Source organism: Trachypithecus francoisi, unplaced genomic scaffold (genome assembly GCF_009764315.1).
Source record: "Trachypithecus francoisi isolate TF-2019V2 unplaced genomic scaffold, Tfra_2.0 Lachesis_group3, whole genome shotgun sequence".
Lineage (NCBI taxonomy): Eukaryota > Metazoa > Chordata > Mammalia > Primates > Cercopithecidae > Trachypithecus > Trachypithecus francoisi.
Window position 1 is genome coordinate 25,938,869 of NW_022681468.1, and position 14,475 is coordinate 25,953,343.

Below are 14,475 nucleotides of genomic sequence, written 5' to 3' on the forward strand. Positions count from 1 at the left end.
TTTATCTTTTTAGGGTAGAATATTGCTATTTATGCTATTTGTTGCAAAACTTTTATGTCAGCCAAGACTGTTCAGTAGGGACAGAATAGTCTTCAACAAATTATGCTTGGACAATTAGATATCCACATGCAAAAGAGTTAAGTTGGACCCCTACAGCATACCATATACAAAAATTAACTCAAAGTGGATTAGGGACCCACATCTAAGAGCTGAAATTGTAAAACTCTTAGAAGAAAACATAGCGGTAAATCTCCATAGCTTTGGCAACAGTTTCTTCTTTTTTTTTTTTTGTGAGACAGAGTCTCACTCTGTCACTCAGGCTGGAGTACAAGTGATGCGATCTCGGCTCACTGCAAGCTCCGCCTCCCGGATTCACGCCATTCTCCTCCCTCAGCCTCCTGAGTAGCTGGGACTACAGGTGCCTGCCACCATGCCCGGCTAATTTTTTGTATTTTTTTTTTTAGTAGAGACGGAGTTTCACCATGTTAGCCAGGGTGGTCTCTATCTCCTGACCTTGTAATCCACCCACCTTGGCCTCCCAAAGTACTGGGATTTACAGGCATGAGCCACCGTGCCCAGCTGCTGGCAACAGTTTCTTAGACATGACACCCAGAGTACAAGCAATCAAAGAAAAAGTGGACTTTGTAGATTAAAAAGGTGTTTTTTAGTTTTTTTTTTTTGAGACAGAATCTCACTCTATTGCCCAGGCTGGAGTGCAGTGGCATGATTGTGGCTCACTGCAGCCTCAGCATCTTGACTTCCAGGACTGGAGTGTTGCTCCTGCCTCAGCCTGCTGAGTAGCTGGGAGAAAATATTTGCAAATCATGTATTTGATAAGGATCTGCTATCCAGAATATATAAAGAACCCTTAAACAGTGTAACAACAAAAAGGTAACGCAGTTAAAAACTGGCAAAGGACTTGAATAGGCGTTTCTCCAAAGAAGATACACAAATAGGCAACAAGCATATGAAAAGATGCTCAGCATCATTAGTCATTAGAGAAATGCAAATGAAAACCACAGTGAGATAACCACTTCACACCTACTAGAATAGCTATACTCAAAAAAGAAAGAGAAAATAAATGCTGGTGAGGATTTGGAGAAATTGTGACCCTTGTGCATTGTTGGTGGAAATGTAAAATGGTACAGCTGCTGTGGAAAACAGTTTAATAGTCCTCAAAAATTAAGTATAGAATTATCCATATGACCCAGCAGTTCCACTCTTAACTATATACACAAGAGAACTGAAAATATGTTTTTCAACAAAAACTTGTATATGACTGTTCCATAGCAGCCCTATTTATGATACCTAAATGATCTAAACCCAAATGTTCATCAGCTGATAAATGCACTGATAACAGTGGGATATTATTTAGCCATAAAAAGGAATGAAGTATTCATATATGCTGCAACATGGATTAACCTTGAAAACATGCTATGTGAAAGACATCAGCCACACTACACCATGTATCATATGATTCCATTTATATGAAAAATGCAAATCCATACAGACAGCAGATTATAGATTGCCAGGGGACAGGGAGAATGGGGAGTGACAGCTTAATGGATAAGAGTGATGAAATATTCTGGAACTAGGTAGTGGTGAATGTTACATACACTATAAATGTTCATTGCACCTGAATTGTACATGTAGAAATGCTAAAATGGTGAATTTTGTTAACAAGAATTTTACCTCAAAAAAAATTTTTTTTTGAGACGGAGTCTCACTCTGCCGCCCAGGCTGAAGTACAGTGGCGCGAGCTTGGCTCACTGCAAGCTCTGCCTCCTGGGTTCCCATCATTCTCCTGCCTCAGCCTCCTGAGTAGCTGGGACTACAGGCACCTGCCACCACGCGCGGCTAGTTTTTTTGTATTTTTAGGAGAGACAGCGTTTCACCGTGTTAGCCAGGATGGTCTCGATCTCCTGACCTTGTGATCCGCCCGCCTCAGCCTCCCAAAGTGCTGGAATTACAGGCGTGAGCCACCGCACACAGCCTAGACATTTTTTTTCGTTTTGCATTGATGATACCTATTTTAAGTTAAAGAATATCTAGACGTAATTCTTTTTTTTTTTTTTTTTTTTGTTCTTGTTGTTGATATAGAGTCTCAGATTGTTGTCCAGGCTGGAGTGCAATGGTGTGATTAAGGCTTACTATAGCTTTAACCACCTGGGCTCAAGAAATCCTCCCACCTCATCCTCCTGAGTAGGTGGGCCTATAGGTGTATGCCACCATACCTTGCTAATTTTTTTTTTTTTTTTTTTTTTTTGTAGAGATGGCATCTCACTGTATTTCCCTGGCTGGTCTCAAACCTCTGGCCTGAAGTGATTGTCCCGCCTAGGCCTTCCAAAGTGCTAGAATTAACAGGCATGAGCCCCTGTGCCTGTCCATAATATCGTCTTGATTATTGTTCTCTCTGCTTTCGTTTTGTCTTCTCTTTCTGCATCTATTAGAAATCTCAGTTACATCTTTTATCTTCTTTCTCAATTGAAGCAAAATTTAACATGGTTGGTTATTTTATGCTCTAGTTAGGTTTTATCTTGGCCCCTTACTCTCTTTAATGCTGAGATTTCCTACTTTCTGCCTGTAAGAAAAAAAAAAATCTGAGTCTTAATTCTGCTTCATACCTCTACCATAACCATCATCATGCTAAACATGCTGATTTGTATTTAGACCCCAGGTTCTTTAATGTAAAGACAACAAGTTAGACTGTTAGCCTATTGCATTGCCCTTCTTTTCTCCTCTAATTTCTCCACTGTTACCTGTTTTATATGGTTTGTAGTACATAGTGCCATTAGCTCCTTTGAACCTTCATATTAGGTCCTCTTCTAGTCATCTTAAACAGTTATTGTGGAGAATTATCTTCTTGAACTGTTTTTAAAGAATAAAGAAAATTGGCCGGGCGCGGTGGCTCAAGCCTGTAATCCCAGCACTTTGGGAGGCCGAGACGGGCGGATCACGAGGTCAGGAGATCGAGACCATCCTGGCTAACACGGTGAAACCCCGTCTCTACTAAAAAATACAAAAAACTAGCCGGGCGAGGTGGCGGGCGCCTGTAGTCCCAGCTACTCGGGAGGCTGAGGCAGGAGAATGGCGTGAACCTGGGAGGCGGAGCTTGCAGTGAGCTGAGATCCGGCCACTGCACTCCAGCCTGGGCGACAGAGCGAGATTCCGTCTCAAAAAAAAAAAAAAAAAAAGAATAAAGAAAATAAAAATAGGCCAGGTGTGGTGGCTCACTCCTGTAATCCCAGCACTTTGGGAGGCCAAGGCGGGTGGATCACAAGGTCAAGAGATCGAGACCATCTTGGCCAACATGGTGAAACCCATCTCTACTAAAAATACAAAAATTAGCTGGTTGTGGTGGCGCATGCCAGTAGTCTCAGCTGCTGGGAGGCTGAGGCGGGAGAATCACTTGAACCCAGGAGGCAGAGGTTGCAGTGAGCCGAGATTGCGCCACTGCACTCCAGCCTGACTACAGAGCAAGACTCTGTCTCAAAAAAAGAAAAAAGAAAATAAACATAAACATCTTTTCAGACTTACAAATTACGTAGCTTAAGTAATTTAATTATATTTAATTTCTTACAAGATTTCAGTAATATTGGCAAACTGTTAACAGCTGATTTGACAGTATTAAATTCATGACGTACATATTATGCATTTGGCATTTGGTTCTCAAAGAACATCAAGGTCACTATATTTTTTTTCAGTGAATAGTAGGCCTTCTTATAGTAATACATAAATAAACTCTCCTTTTATTTGTAGGAACCCCTCAATAGTGAAGATGATGTGAGTGATGAGGAAGGACAGGAACTCTTTGACACAGAAAATGTTGTTGTATGCCAATATGATAAGGTAAGGATGTCATCTTCAGATTACTGACGTTATTTGTGTTGTAATTTCTTCCCTATGTTATTCTTTCTGCCTTATTGAAACATTTGCACAGCTGATTCATACCTCTTTAAATTCATTATGAATAGTATGAAAACACTGTTAGAGTTTTGTGGATTATTTTATTAGAATGAAAGATTAATTTCTTAGCTTTACATTTGAAAAATAAATTATGAATGAAATGAAAAGAGCTACGATCTTTTTCTATTTAGATAGTCTTTCAACTTGTAAGCAGAGTAAACAGCCACTTTGAGGTTGTCCTTTATGGTAATAGCTCACTCAATGAGATAGTTCCGTTTTCTGTTTAGCCTCAACTATCTCAAAACTAGAAGGGTTCAATTGAATCTCCATAACTGTTATTATTTAAGGAGAACACTAAGGCAATGAACAGTACTAAAAACAGATACATTTTTACTGAAAATCATTTAAAATATTATTTAACTTTGCTGTAGTTTGCTCACATCAAGGAATTTTTAAACCAGATACCGTGAAAACTAGCCATTGACTCCTTATGTTCTTAATTCCTAAACAGGGTGCTGCTTTCTAAGTATTTTTGTTACATCTATTTGTATTACTTTTGAGATTTTTGTTTTTAAGACATTTAAATTGGAATACATTTTTTTAACTGCAATCATTAAATTTATAATACAGCAAATATTACGTTGCATTTATAATTTTAGTAGAGATCTTTACCAAATGATGAAAATTCTAACAGAAGCTTATTTATTTAACATTTATAGAGTGCAGAAATGTACCAGACACTATTCTAGGCCCTGGAGATGTAGTTATGAACATGTAAAATTCGTGCCCTGCATGAAGTTTCCTTTATACATGAAGAAAATCTTAATTCTGTTGCTTTTATGGAAATGAATGTGATAAGTAGCCATGCTTACTTCAAACAGATCTATAGGGAGAATGCCAGTACTATGGATCTTATTTGCTAATAAAAAGGTGGAGTTAGACTAGTTTTTTACCAGTGAAGTTACAGAATAAAGACAGTAAGGTCATTGAGAGTTTTACAGCGTTCATTTTTGTGCATAATGACTTCTGAGAGACTGTTTTTAAAACCATATACCATGCGCATTATAACAAGTGTAATTTCTGTTAGATACACATAGAGCAAGACTATGAGGTTAAAACAAAAGATACCATTAAATCTTTATTGTTAGGAAGTCTCAGAGGATCTCCTTGCAACCAAATTATCCAGAACACAATTTCATGATGTCAGATTTATCAGGCAAGAGAGGACCTTTGATTTAGCCTGACTGAAGAATATACTTCCAAGTGTCTTCCTACTTTAAGACAATGGTTGTATTCTGCTTTGGCACAAACTGTACTTATAATAGTTTAAATGTTAAAATTGGTTTGTTTTGCTCCCAGAGACATTACTTTAGTGTTTTAAATTAATAAGTGGAAAATAGCTCTAAATAGTGTGCTGAATGATAAATAATTTTAAAATTTGCAGAGGTCTAATTTTGAGAATCAAATGAGTTGCTCTGAAGATTGGAGGGGAGTGGTGACTTGATGTCTTGAGCCAATAGTAAAGAATAGCAGTGTTCTGTGACTGCATAAAGTGAGGTTGGATATTGTTTGAGCCAGCTTGAATTTCAGGAATGTAGTTTTGAAGCCTAAACTTTAGAAGGTCAACAATGAGTCAATTTTAGAAGAGATCATAGAAGGATTAATAAAGCTTGTATTGCCAATCAAATCAGAATCTTAGTTAAATGCTAATAATATGGCAGAGTTCTTGCTTACACGTGGGTGGATAAGGGCTGATACAGCATTTGGCGAAAATAGCATCAGATGTAGGTAAACTTGCTTTAACACACTTTTAATTAGGAAATTTAAGAGGGCTTTCTCCTGGCTTTAAGAACATTCCCTCATGAAGGGCTTAGGGCCAGTAAATGGATTGCTTTTTTAGTTGTGACTTTGTACTTCTATTAATATAAAAATATTTGTCATTTATTACCCAATATGACTTCAGTGTTGACTGTGTGGATTATTTGGCCCATGAAACTTTCCTACATTTATTTTTTGCAAATTGTCCTGTCCTATGACAAAATGCAGTCAATTTCTTTACTTGTCTGTAGAATCTCTATTTCCTAGCTACTCATCACTTTCTTGTTTTTGGCTAGTTAAGCCCACTGTCTTTCTGGTTGGAAATACATTTATATACACGTTTGTAGGATAAATACTACTTTATAGGAAATCAAAGAAAAAGGGGGAGACAGAGGTCTTTTCATGCAACAAATACTTACTGTTTATGGTGTCCCTGGGCACTATTCTTGGAGCTTGAGATACACTAGTGATCAAAACAGAACAGTCCCTGCTGTTGGGAAGCTTACTCCAGTCAGGGGAGATAGATGCTAAAACATAATAAATTAGGATTTATTTATTTATTTAAAACATAATAAAAGATTAATATATTATGTTAGAAGCTGATAATTGGTATGGAAAAATAAAGATCAGGGAAAGAGGACAGGTTTGGTTTCAGTTTTAAATAGGATAGTCACAATAGGTCTTTGGAGAAAATGACATTTTAGCAAAGACTTGGAAAGAGTTAGCCCTGTTGTCTGGTGGCAGAATCTGTTGTATGTGAGGAACGGTGAGGAGGCCTGTGTGGCTGGACTGGAGTGAGGGAAGGGGAGAGTACAGTAGTAGGTGGAGAGGTAGAGGTAAGGGAAGGCGGATGGTAAGGATTTTGTAAGGGCATGGCTGTTACTCTTAAGTGAATTAGAATGTTATTGGAAGGTTTCAGTGAGACAAATGATATGAACTGATTTAAATTTCGAAAGGATTACTTTGCTTTCTTTATAGAGAGCAGAATATGAGGAGGAAGCAGAGGTTGCTGAAACAAGGAAACTGTTTAGGGGGATATTATAATAATTCAAATGGGAGATAATGGTGACTCAGCCTGTGGTGATGGTATTAAAGTTGGTGAGAACTAGGTGGATCTTGGATTTGTTTTGAAGGAAGAGTGTTAACAGGATTTCCTGACTCTGAGATGTGTGGTAGAAAAGAAAGGAATCAAGAATGACTCTCAAGATTTTTTTTTTTTTTTTTTTTTGAGACGGAGTCTTGCTCTGCCACCCAGGCTGGAGTGCAGTGGCCGGATCTCAGCTCACTGCAAGCTCCGCCTCCCGGGTTTACGCCATTCTCCTGCCTCACCCTCCCGAGTAGCTGGGACTACAGGCGCCCGCCTCGTCGCCCGGCTAGTTTTTTGTATTTTTTTTTAAGTAGAGGCAGGGTTTCACCGTATTAGCCAGGATGGTCTCGATCTCCTGACCTCGTGATCCGCCCGTCTCGGCCTCCCAAAGTGCTGGGATTACAGGCTTGAGCCACTGCGCCCGGCCCTCTCAAGATTTTTTGATGAGGATTCTGAAAGAAGGATGGTGATACCATCAATTCAGATGAGGAAAAGCTGCATGTGGAGCTGGTTGGACATGCCAAGTCTGGTATGTCTGTTAGACATTCAAGTCATCAATCTTAAGATGCTACATTTAGCATTTACGTAATGTATTTAGACCAGAGGTATAATTAGCTCTTAGTCCAGCAGTCTCTGCCCTACCTGCTGTTTTACCTTTATTGTGCTTTGTTTTGCTTTAATAAGTAAGAAAAGTTTGAATCCAGAAGAACATGAGAGTGGTTTCCAAATAAGATGAAGGTTGTTTGATTGATTTTTTTTTTTTTAAGTCTCAAAAAGCAGAGCTGGGATCAATAAATGGAAGTTGGAGAAGCAGATTTCAGTAAGGTTAAACTCTGAAAGATTTTACAAGAGAGCTGTTCCAAAAAGGAATAACTTAATTTGAAATTCTTTGCTTACTGTTTCTAATCATATTTAAGCAGACACTGCACAACCATTTGCCAGGAATATGTCATAAAGAATGTTTGCGGCGGGGCGCGGTGGCTCAAGCCTGTAATCCCAGCACTTTGGGAGGCCGAGACGGGCGGATCACGAGGTCAGGAGATCGAGACCATCCTGGCTAACACGGTGAAACCCCGTCTCTACTAAAAAAATACAAAAAACTAGCCGGGCGAGGTGGCGGGCGCCTGTAGTCCCAGCTACTCGGGAGGCTGAGGTAGGAGAATGGTGTAAACCCGGGAGGCGGAGCTTGCAGTGAGCTGAGATCCGGCCACTGCACTCCAGCCTGGGTGGCAGAGCGAGACTCCGCCTCAAAAAAAAAAAGAAAAAAGAATGTTTGCACTGGGAGGTTAGGCCATGGAATTTTAGGAATGAGATCTTGGAAAATATCTGTACCTGGCCGGGCGTAGTGGCTCACACCCACAATCCTATCACTTTGGGAGGCTGAGGTGGGCGGATCACCTGAGGTCAGGAGTTCAGGACCAGCCTGGCCAACCTGGTGAAACCCATTTCTACAAAAATACAAAAATTAGCCGGGCGTGATGGTGAGTGCCTGTAATCCCAGCTACTCAGGAGGCTGAGGCAGGAGAATCACTTGAACCTGGGAGTGGGAGGTTGCAGTGAGCTGAGATCGCACCATTGCACTCCAGCTTGGGCGACAGAGTGAGACTCTGTCTCAAAGAAAAAGAAGAAAAAGAAAATATCTGTACCTGTTGAGCATTTCTGCATTATTATATGAAACAGGCTGATTTAGTAAAAAGTACTGGACCAAGACTTGAAAATCATGGTTGTCACTTAGTAGCACTATACCTTTGGTCAAGCCATTGAACCCTATCCAAGCTGTCATTTCTTCTTCTGAAAATGAAAGCCTGAACTAGTTGATTTTTTTTTTTTTTTTTTTTTTAGGTACCTTTAGATCATAGAATAGGGAGAACCATGGGGCCTTCTTTGCAGAAGATGTGGAACTTGAATTGAGCATTAAATAATTAGTGTGACTTACTGGGAAAAGGAAGAAAGGTCACTTCAGTTCATTAAGTTTTACAACTCCTCTCCCCCACCAAATCCATGGAATTACAAACAACTAAGGACTATAAGTGAAGGCAAAGATGGGAGTGCCCAGAGCCTGCCCTTCAGCTCTTTTTGTTTAACTGTGGATGTACATAGTTTTTGAAGTCTGCTGTAAGTGACTGGATGATTAGCATCCTTTAGATGTATTTTTAAAATACTGCTATGTATAAGGTTCCACATTAGGTCTTGAGAGCGCTATAAGGAGTTTTATTTTGGTAGAAGAAGTGAGTCCATAATTGTATTACTTACAAATAATGTAAGAAATGTCAGTGAAAATACCATTGGGAATTTAACAGTGGAAAAGAATAGTTTTAGCTGATTAAGATTTGGGAAAACTTTGTGGAGGATAGTCTTTTTGAGGTAGACCTTGAAAATATATATGCAAACCTGGTAGAGAGAGAAGACATTTTGTAAAGAAATATTTTTTAACTGTTTTAATGAACACAAGTACTAAAAGCTATAAAATAGTACTAATTACAGATAAATTTGTTTTTAAACCCACCTAGTGAGTTTTTTTTTTTGTTTGTTTGTTTTTGGTGTGTGTGTGTTTTTTGTTTTTGTTTTTTGGTGAAATGAAACTTTATTAAGAAACCAATTTTTAGGCCAGGTGCTGTGGCTCACGCTTGTAATCCCAACACTTTTGGAGGCTGAGGCAGAAGGATCACATGAGGCCAGGAGCTCGAGCCCGGCCAGCACAACATAGGGAGACCCTGCCTCTGCAGAAACAAAATAAACCAATTTGTAAATACAATACTGTAAATATTGTTTTGTTGAGGTGGGGGGGTGTGGGTGTGTGTGTGTGTGTATGGATCTTTTGTTACTTGTTTTCTCTGTTTTCTGATAGTATCTTAATTTTTTAAATTTTGTTTTCGTTTAGATACACAGAAGTAAAAACAAATGGAAATTTCATCTCAAGGATGGCATTATGAATCTTAATGGAAGAGATTATATATTTTCCAAAGCCATTGGAGATGCGGAATGGTGAAGAGTTGCTTTTTTTCTTTTATAAATAAAAGAAACTTAAAAAAAGTTTAAAGTGGACAGTTTGAAACTTGGGGCATATGCCAACCAAAACTTCATTTCTGCATGTCAGAAAAGTGCAGTAGAAGCAAAGCTACTGGAACAAAGATAGACCTTGACAACATAGACACTACTTACTGGCAAGCCATGGAACTGTAGCACCTGGGGTTGTTGGGTGGGAGGGTTGGGATTTTGTGTAGGAAAACCATAATTGTTGATTTTAAATACAGGTACCTGCCACCGGTAATTAGCATGTAAAGCTTTGTCTATATTCCTTCCTCCAACTTGGGTTCAATCAGAAGATTACTTGTTGGAATGAACTGAAGAAACTTCGGTTTTGATAGATTGAACTGAAACTGCTTATTGTATGTGGTGATATTTGGTAAAAGTTGCGTGTGAGCTTTTTACAAAAGGGTAAGAATTGTGTTGAATTTTAATTCACTTGTATAAGAAAACAATTTAAAACTCTCATAATAGGTCTTAAATATTTTTACTTGCTATTCTCCCTCAGTGATATATACCTCTTCCTTTCCAGCTTTATGAAACATCTATTTAAGATTTAAAGTTATCAGTGATCATAGTTTGGAGATAAAATTTGACCCAGGAATGAATATTTATTTTAATTAGGTTTTCATACTTAGTAAATGTAATTAAAGACTTGGGTCTTGTCTGAGTTTGGTGGAATTGAAACGACAACTTTAATTTCCTTACAGAAAAACTTAATTTGTTTCTTTTAGTGCCACACCTTAAAAAGAAACCCCAAACTAGCTCCTCAGGAATATAGTTTTATTTTGCAAGCATACCATCTAGCTGAAACTGTATACACATGAATATATGTAGACTTTTCCTGTTGGGCTGAAGTGTGTGCTTATAAATGTGTTTAGTTTTTAAGCTAAACATCCAGTAAACAGTCTGTGCATTGATTAGCATAGGGCAGGTGGTGAGGACCTGGATTTTTATTAAACAATTTAGTAATTATAAAAGTTTCTTGTGTTTACTAGTAAAGAATTTTAAAAATCTATTCTAATTCAACAAGTTTTTAAAATCAACTTTGTAATTTGAGGGGAAAATTTGGGGGGAAGAGGTGGGTGGGCCACTAAGTTACCTCTCTTTCATTTGGTGGCCTTTCCAGGCCATTGAAAATAAAGACGTTGGCTCCAGTTTGCACATCGGGAAGAAAGCATAGAAATTTGACTTGTATATTAAAAATAATAGAAATGTAATATGTATATTAAGAATGCATAGGTCTGTATTCTGTAAGGGGCTCTGAAGAACAATATGGCACTGCTGTGTTCAGTGTGAATTCGCTGCCTGGGAGAACTGCAGGAATGCTTGTCTTCACCATTGTGTTCTTACAACGAATTCAACTTTCCATGGTTTATCTTGACAAAATTTACATGTGTTTAGGTTACTTGTATATTGATATATTTTTTTAATCTTCAGTTTTTGTCTTCCTTTTGCCTTTGTGTTTTCAGAAGTAACACATAAACACTTTTTAAAGTACATTACAGAGAAGAAGACTGTGAGCTATTATATAGTGTTTCTTTTTTAACACAAATCTTTTAACTTTAAAAAAAGGCAAAAATTTTTTTTTCAACTTCCCACCCAGCTTTCCACCTTGATCTCTTTAAATTATGTTCTAAACTTTGGTGTAAATGGTGGTGTCTAGCATGCTCGTAGTTAGATTTTATTTAGCTGCCATAACTTGGTAATACAGTTTTTATTTTGACTATATTAATTAGTTTTTTGAGGGGAAGTTTGTTTATTCTGCGACTCTCAAAGCACACAGAGGTTTTAGAATATATATTATTATTAATGAGACAGAGAAGAGGAAATGGGAGGGAGTAACATCACAGAAGTCCTGTTGTTCAACGGTTCTTCAATATAGTTGCTAGTAGGTTTGTATTTACTCAATAAAGAAGTCAGTGACCTGAACTACCTATAAAAATTCAGCAGTGCTGCAGTATTGCTTAAGTGAAACCCTTTGGCTATCTGGTAGTTTTTATGCTACTGAAACTTGGATTACTGTATGATATTCAGCTTGTCTTGGGCCCTCTATGTAGACATTCATATTCATAGTAGTGTTGTTTACTGGCCTGTTTTTATAACTTTATTTTTCAGATATTAACAACCGCTGCTTTCAGAGTAGTTATTTTGTTATTTTTGAAGCAGGAAATAACCATTTGTATTTGCACCTGTGTATTGCATATTAATTATGGTATACTTGGCAAATGCTTTTCTTTTACCTGTGAAAATTCTGAAGGCTGGTCCAAGAAGCTACATTGCATACCAAATTGTGCTCTTATATATTATTTACATTGTGTCCTTTTTAATCAAATAGCATGTTTTCGTTTTATTATAGTGGCTTTTGCTGTAAGAATGTCACTTGCTTATCTTTTATTGTACTTGAATTCTTAATCATGCTTTTAACATTGTATTTAACAAATCATTTCGTATTAGGTTCCATTGAAATGTCATTCCTTTGAAAAGGCAAGGGATTTCCACTTTCAGAATTTTAAAATGAAAGTAGCATGTTTATCTAAAGGCAGAAAATAGTTCAGACTTGGTACTATGAAAATAAGTAATGGTTTCTGGAGAGGATTTGTTTAGATTTGCACAGATGGTGATGGCACCTTTTACTTTAAAAAATTAACATTAATCAACAGTGCTAAAGAAAATTTACCCAAAATTACAAGATAAAACATGGAAATGTGTGCCTTTCAGTATACAAACTCTTGCTTGGTGGTCATTTGTATAATGAGACCATTTGAATGCCTGAGAGCATGTTTAATTTCTGTGGAGTGCCACATAATGGCTAAAACAACTCTTTAATGTGCAATTAATTTTTAGAGTAAAATGTCTGTTATATGAGGGGGATCTTTATATTGGGCTTTTCTATTTTTTAAATGTTCACATTTCTTTCTCTTAATTAAAATGCCATCATAATGTCACATTTACACTGTTGCCTCTTTTAAAAGCAAAGCCACTCTGTTGTTCTAAGATTACATCAAGACTTGAGCAGTTTGTAGTAATTAAAATGTATGCTTGATGAGCATAATAGATTCTGGTTTTAGGAAATAACATATAGCTTTTATATGAATATTTTCTTTTGCTATAGTGAAAATCAAAGATTTTTTTTTTCCTGGCTTTTATGGAGGAATGAAAAGAGTTGTCTCCCTCTAAGAGTAATTTTTGATTCTCATAGCAATAATGTCACCATTCTTACCAGAGGGTGAATACCCCTTGTATAGGAAAACAGATGTAATTTCCTCTTGGGAGTTCTCTTTATGACTTAGCATTTTCTTCCACTTGAGAAAATTCCTGTTTTTCCAATTATTTCATATTGAACTTTTTTTTGAGCTTTTGTGCAATGTAATAGTTTATTGATCCATCTTTGTACGTTTTCATTTTATTTCATGTCTTTCTTCCACCTACCTGTCAGAATCAGCTATAGCAGATTTTGAATTCTTTAGTAAAAAATAGTTGCTTTATTTGTTTCCTCATGAGTTTGTTAAATAGCTTTGCATTTTAGTCCTCTATTATGCTATGGAAATTACTATGAAGTTTATATTCTTCCCTTTTTAAGCCTGCCTTACTCTGTCTTTTGTCATTGTCTATGGTTTAATGAAGAACACACCAAACTAACATTTTTGTTTATTTTGAGGAACAAAAAAACTTTTTCTCTTCTCTTTTAAGGGAAGTTACCTACACATTGAGTTAGTAACTACTCTTTCAGTCAAGGTTCCTTAATAAGTCCAGTCTGCATCAGGACTATGATTTGGGGGGCAGGGCTAATCCTTTTTGCTGTTCTGCGCTACTATTGTCAACTGCTGTTGTACATACTGTTATGTGTAATGGCGTAAATATATTTATTATGTTTGTAAAATTCATTGCAGATCAAGGTTGCTCTTCTGTGATATATGGGATATTATGTTTTAAAGACCATCTTGGAATACAATTAGAGAACTTAGTATTTTGATGTACTAAGACCTATTTTAAGTTTAATATTCTACCTTTGCAAAAACTTTAATTAAAGATGTTATTTAAAAAAAGTAATGTTGCTTGCTTTGCTTACTAGTATATGGCATTGTTATAGATAATTGAATAAAATACAATTTAGAAAGGAAAATGCTTTACATTGTTAATGAGAATTCCATTTAACAACAAAAAGATGCTAAATTCTGTACCTTAAAGATAAGTAGGTTGAGATGTCAATTTGAATTAGTAAACTGTGTTGCAAATTATTAATAGTAGCTTTTAAAAAGTTGTATTTTCCAGGCACACAGGAATTTAGGTTGGGCAAATTCACATTAACAAATTATAACTAAAAATTGGTATAATTAACATTGTTTTTAAAAATAAAGATTACTCCTTGTGAAATATTAATAATTAACATATTGTATTAAATGAGTATTTCTACTCCAACGTGTAGATTACTTAGGATAAAAACATTGTTATTTCTCTGTTTAGCCAAACCACTTCCTCTTAGTTCAGAGGTTATAAATAATTGCATATTAGGAGAATTGGGTTACTGAGGTTTGTATTGCGTATTGAATTTATTTTGTGTTATTTTAGAAGATACTAAATAATTAACAGGTATTTTAATTTTATAGTTAATTCAGCTGAATCATTAAGAACCT

At 36.7% G+C, this 14,475-nt stretch overlaps 1 protein-coding gene across 2 annotated transcripts in view; it reads left to right on the forward strand.

Moving 5' to 3' along the window:
* Nucleotides 1-13,964, forward strand: part of GTF2A1 (general transcription factor IIA subunit 1) — a 49,015-nt gene extending 35,051 nt beyond the window's left edge. For both annotated transcript variants that reach the window (XM_033187241.1, XM_033187240.1), the window contains exons 8-9: nt 3,760-3,849; nt 9,693-13,964. In XM_033187241.1, the coding sequence (XP_033043132.1) occupies nt 3,760-3,849; nt 9,693-9,800 (198 nt within the window). In that variant the 3' untranslated portion in view covers nt 9,801-13,964. The remainder of the gene's footprint in view (nt 1-3,759; nt 3,850-9,692) is intronic.
* Nucleotides 13,965-14,475: the final 511 nt, after the last annotated feature.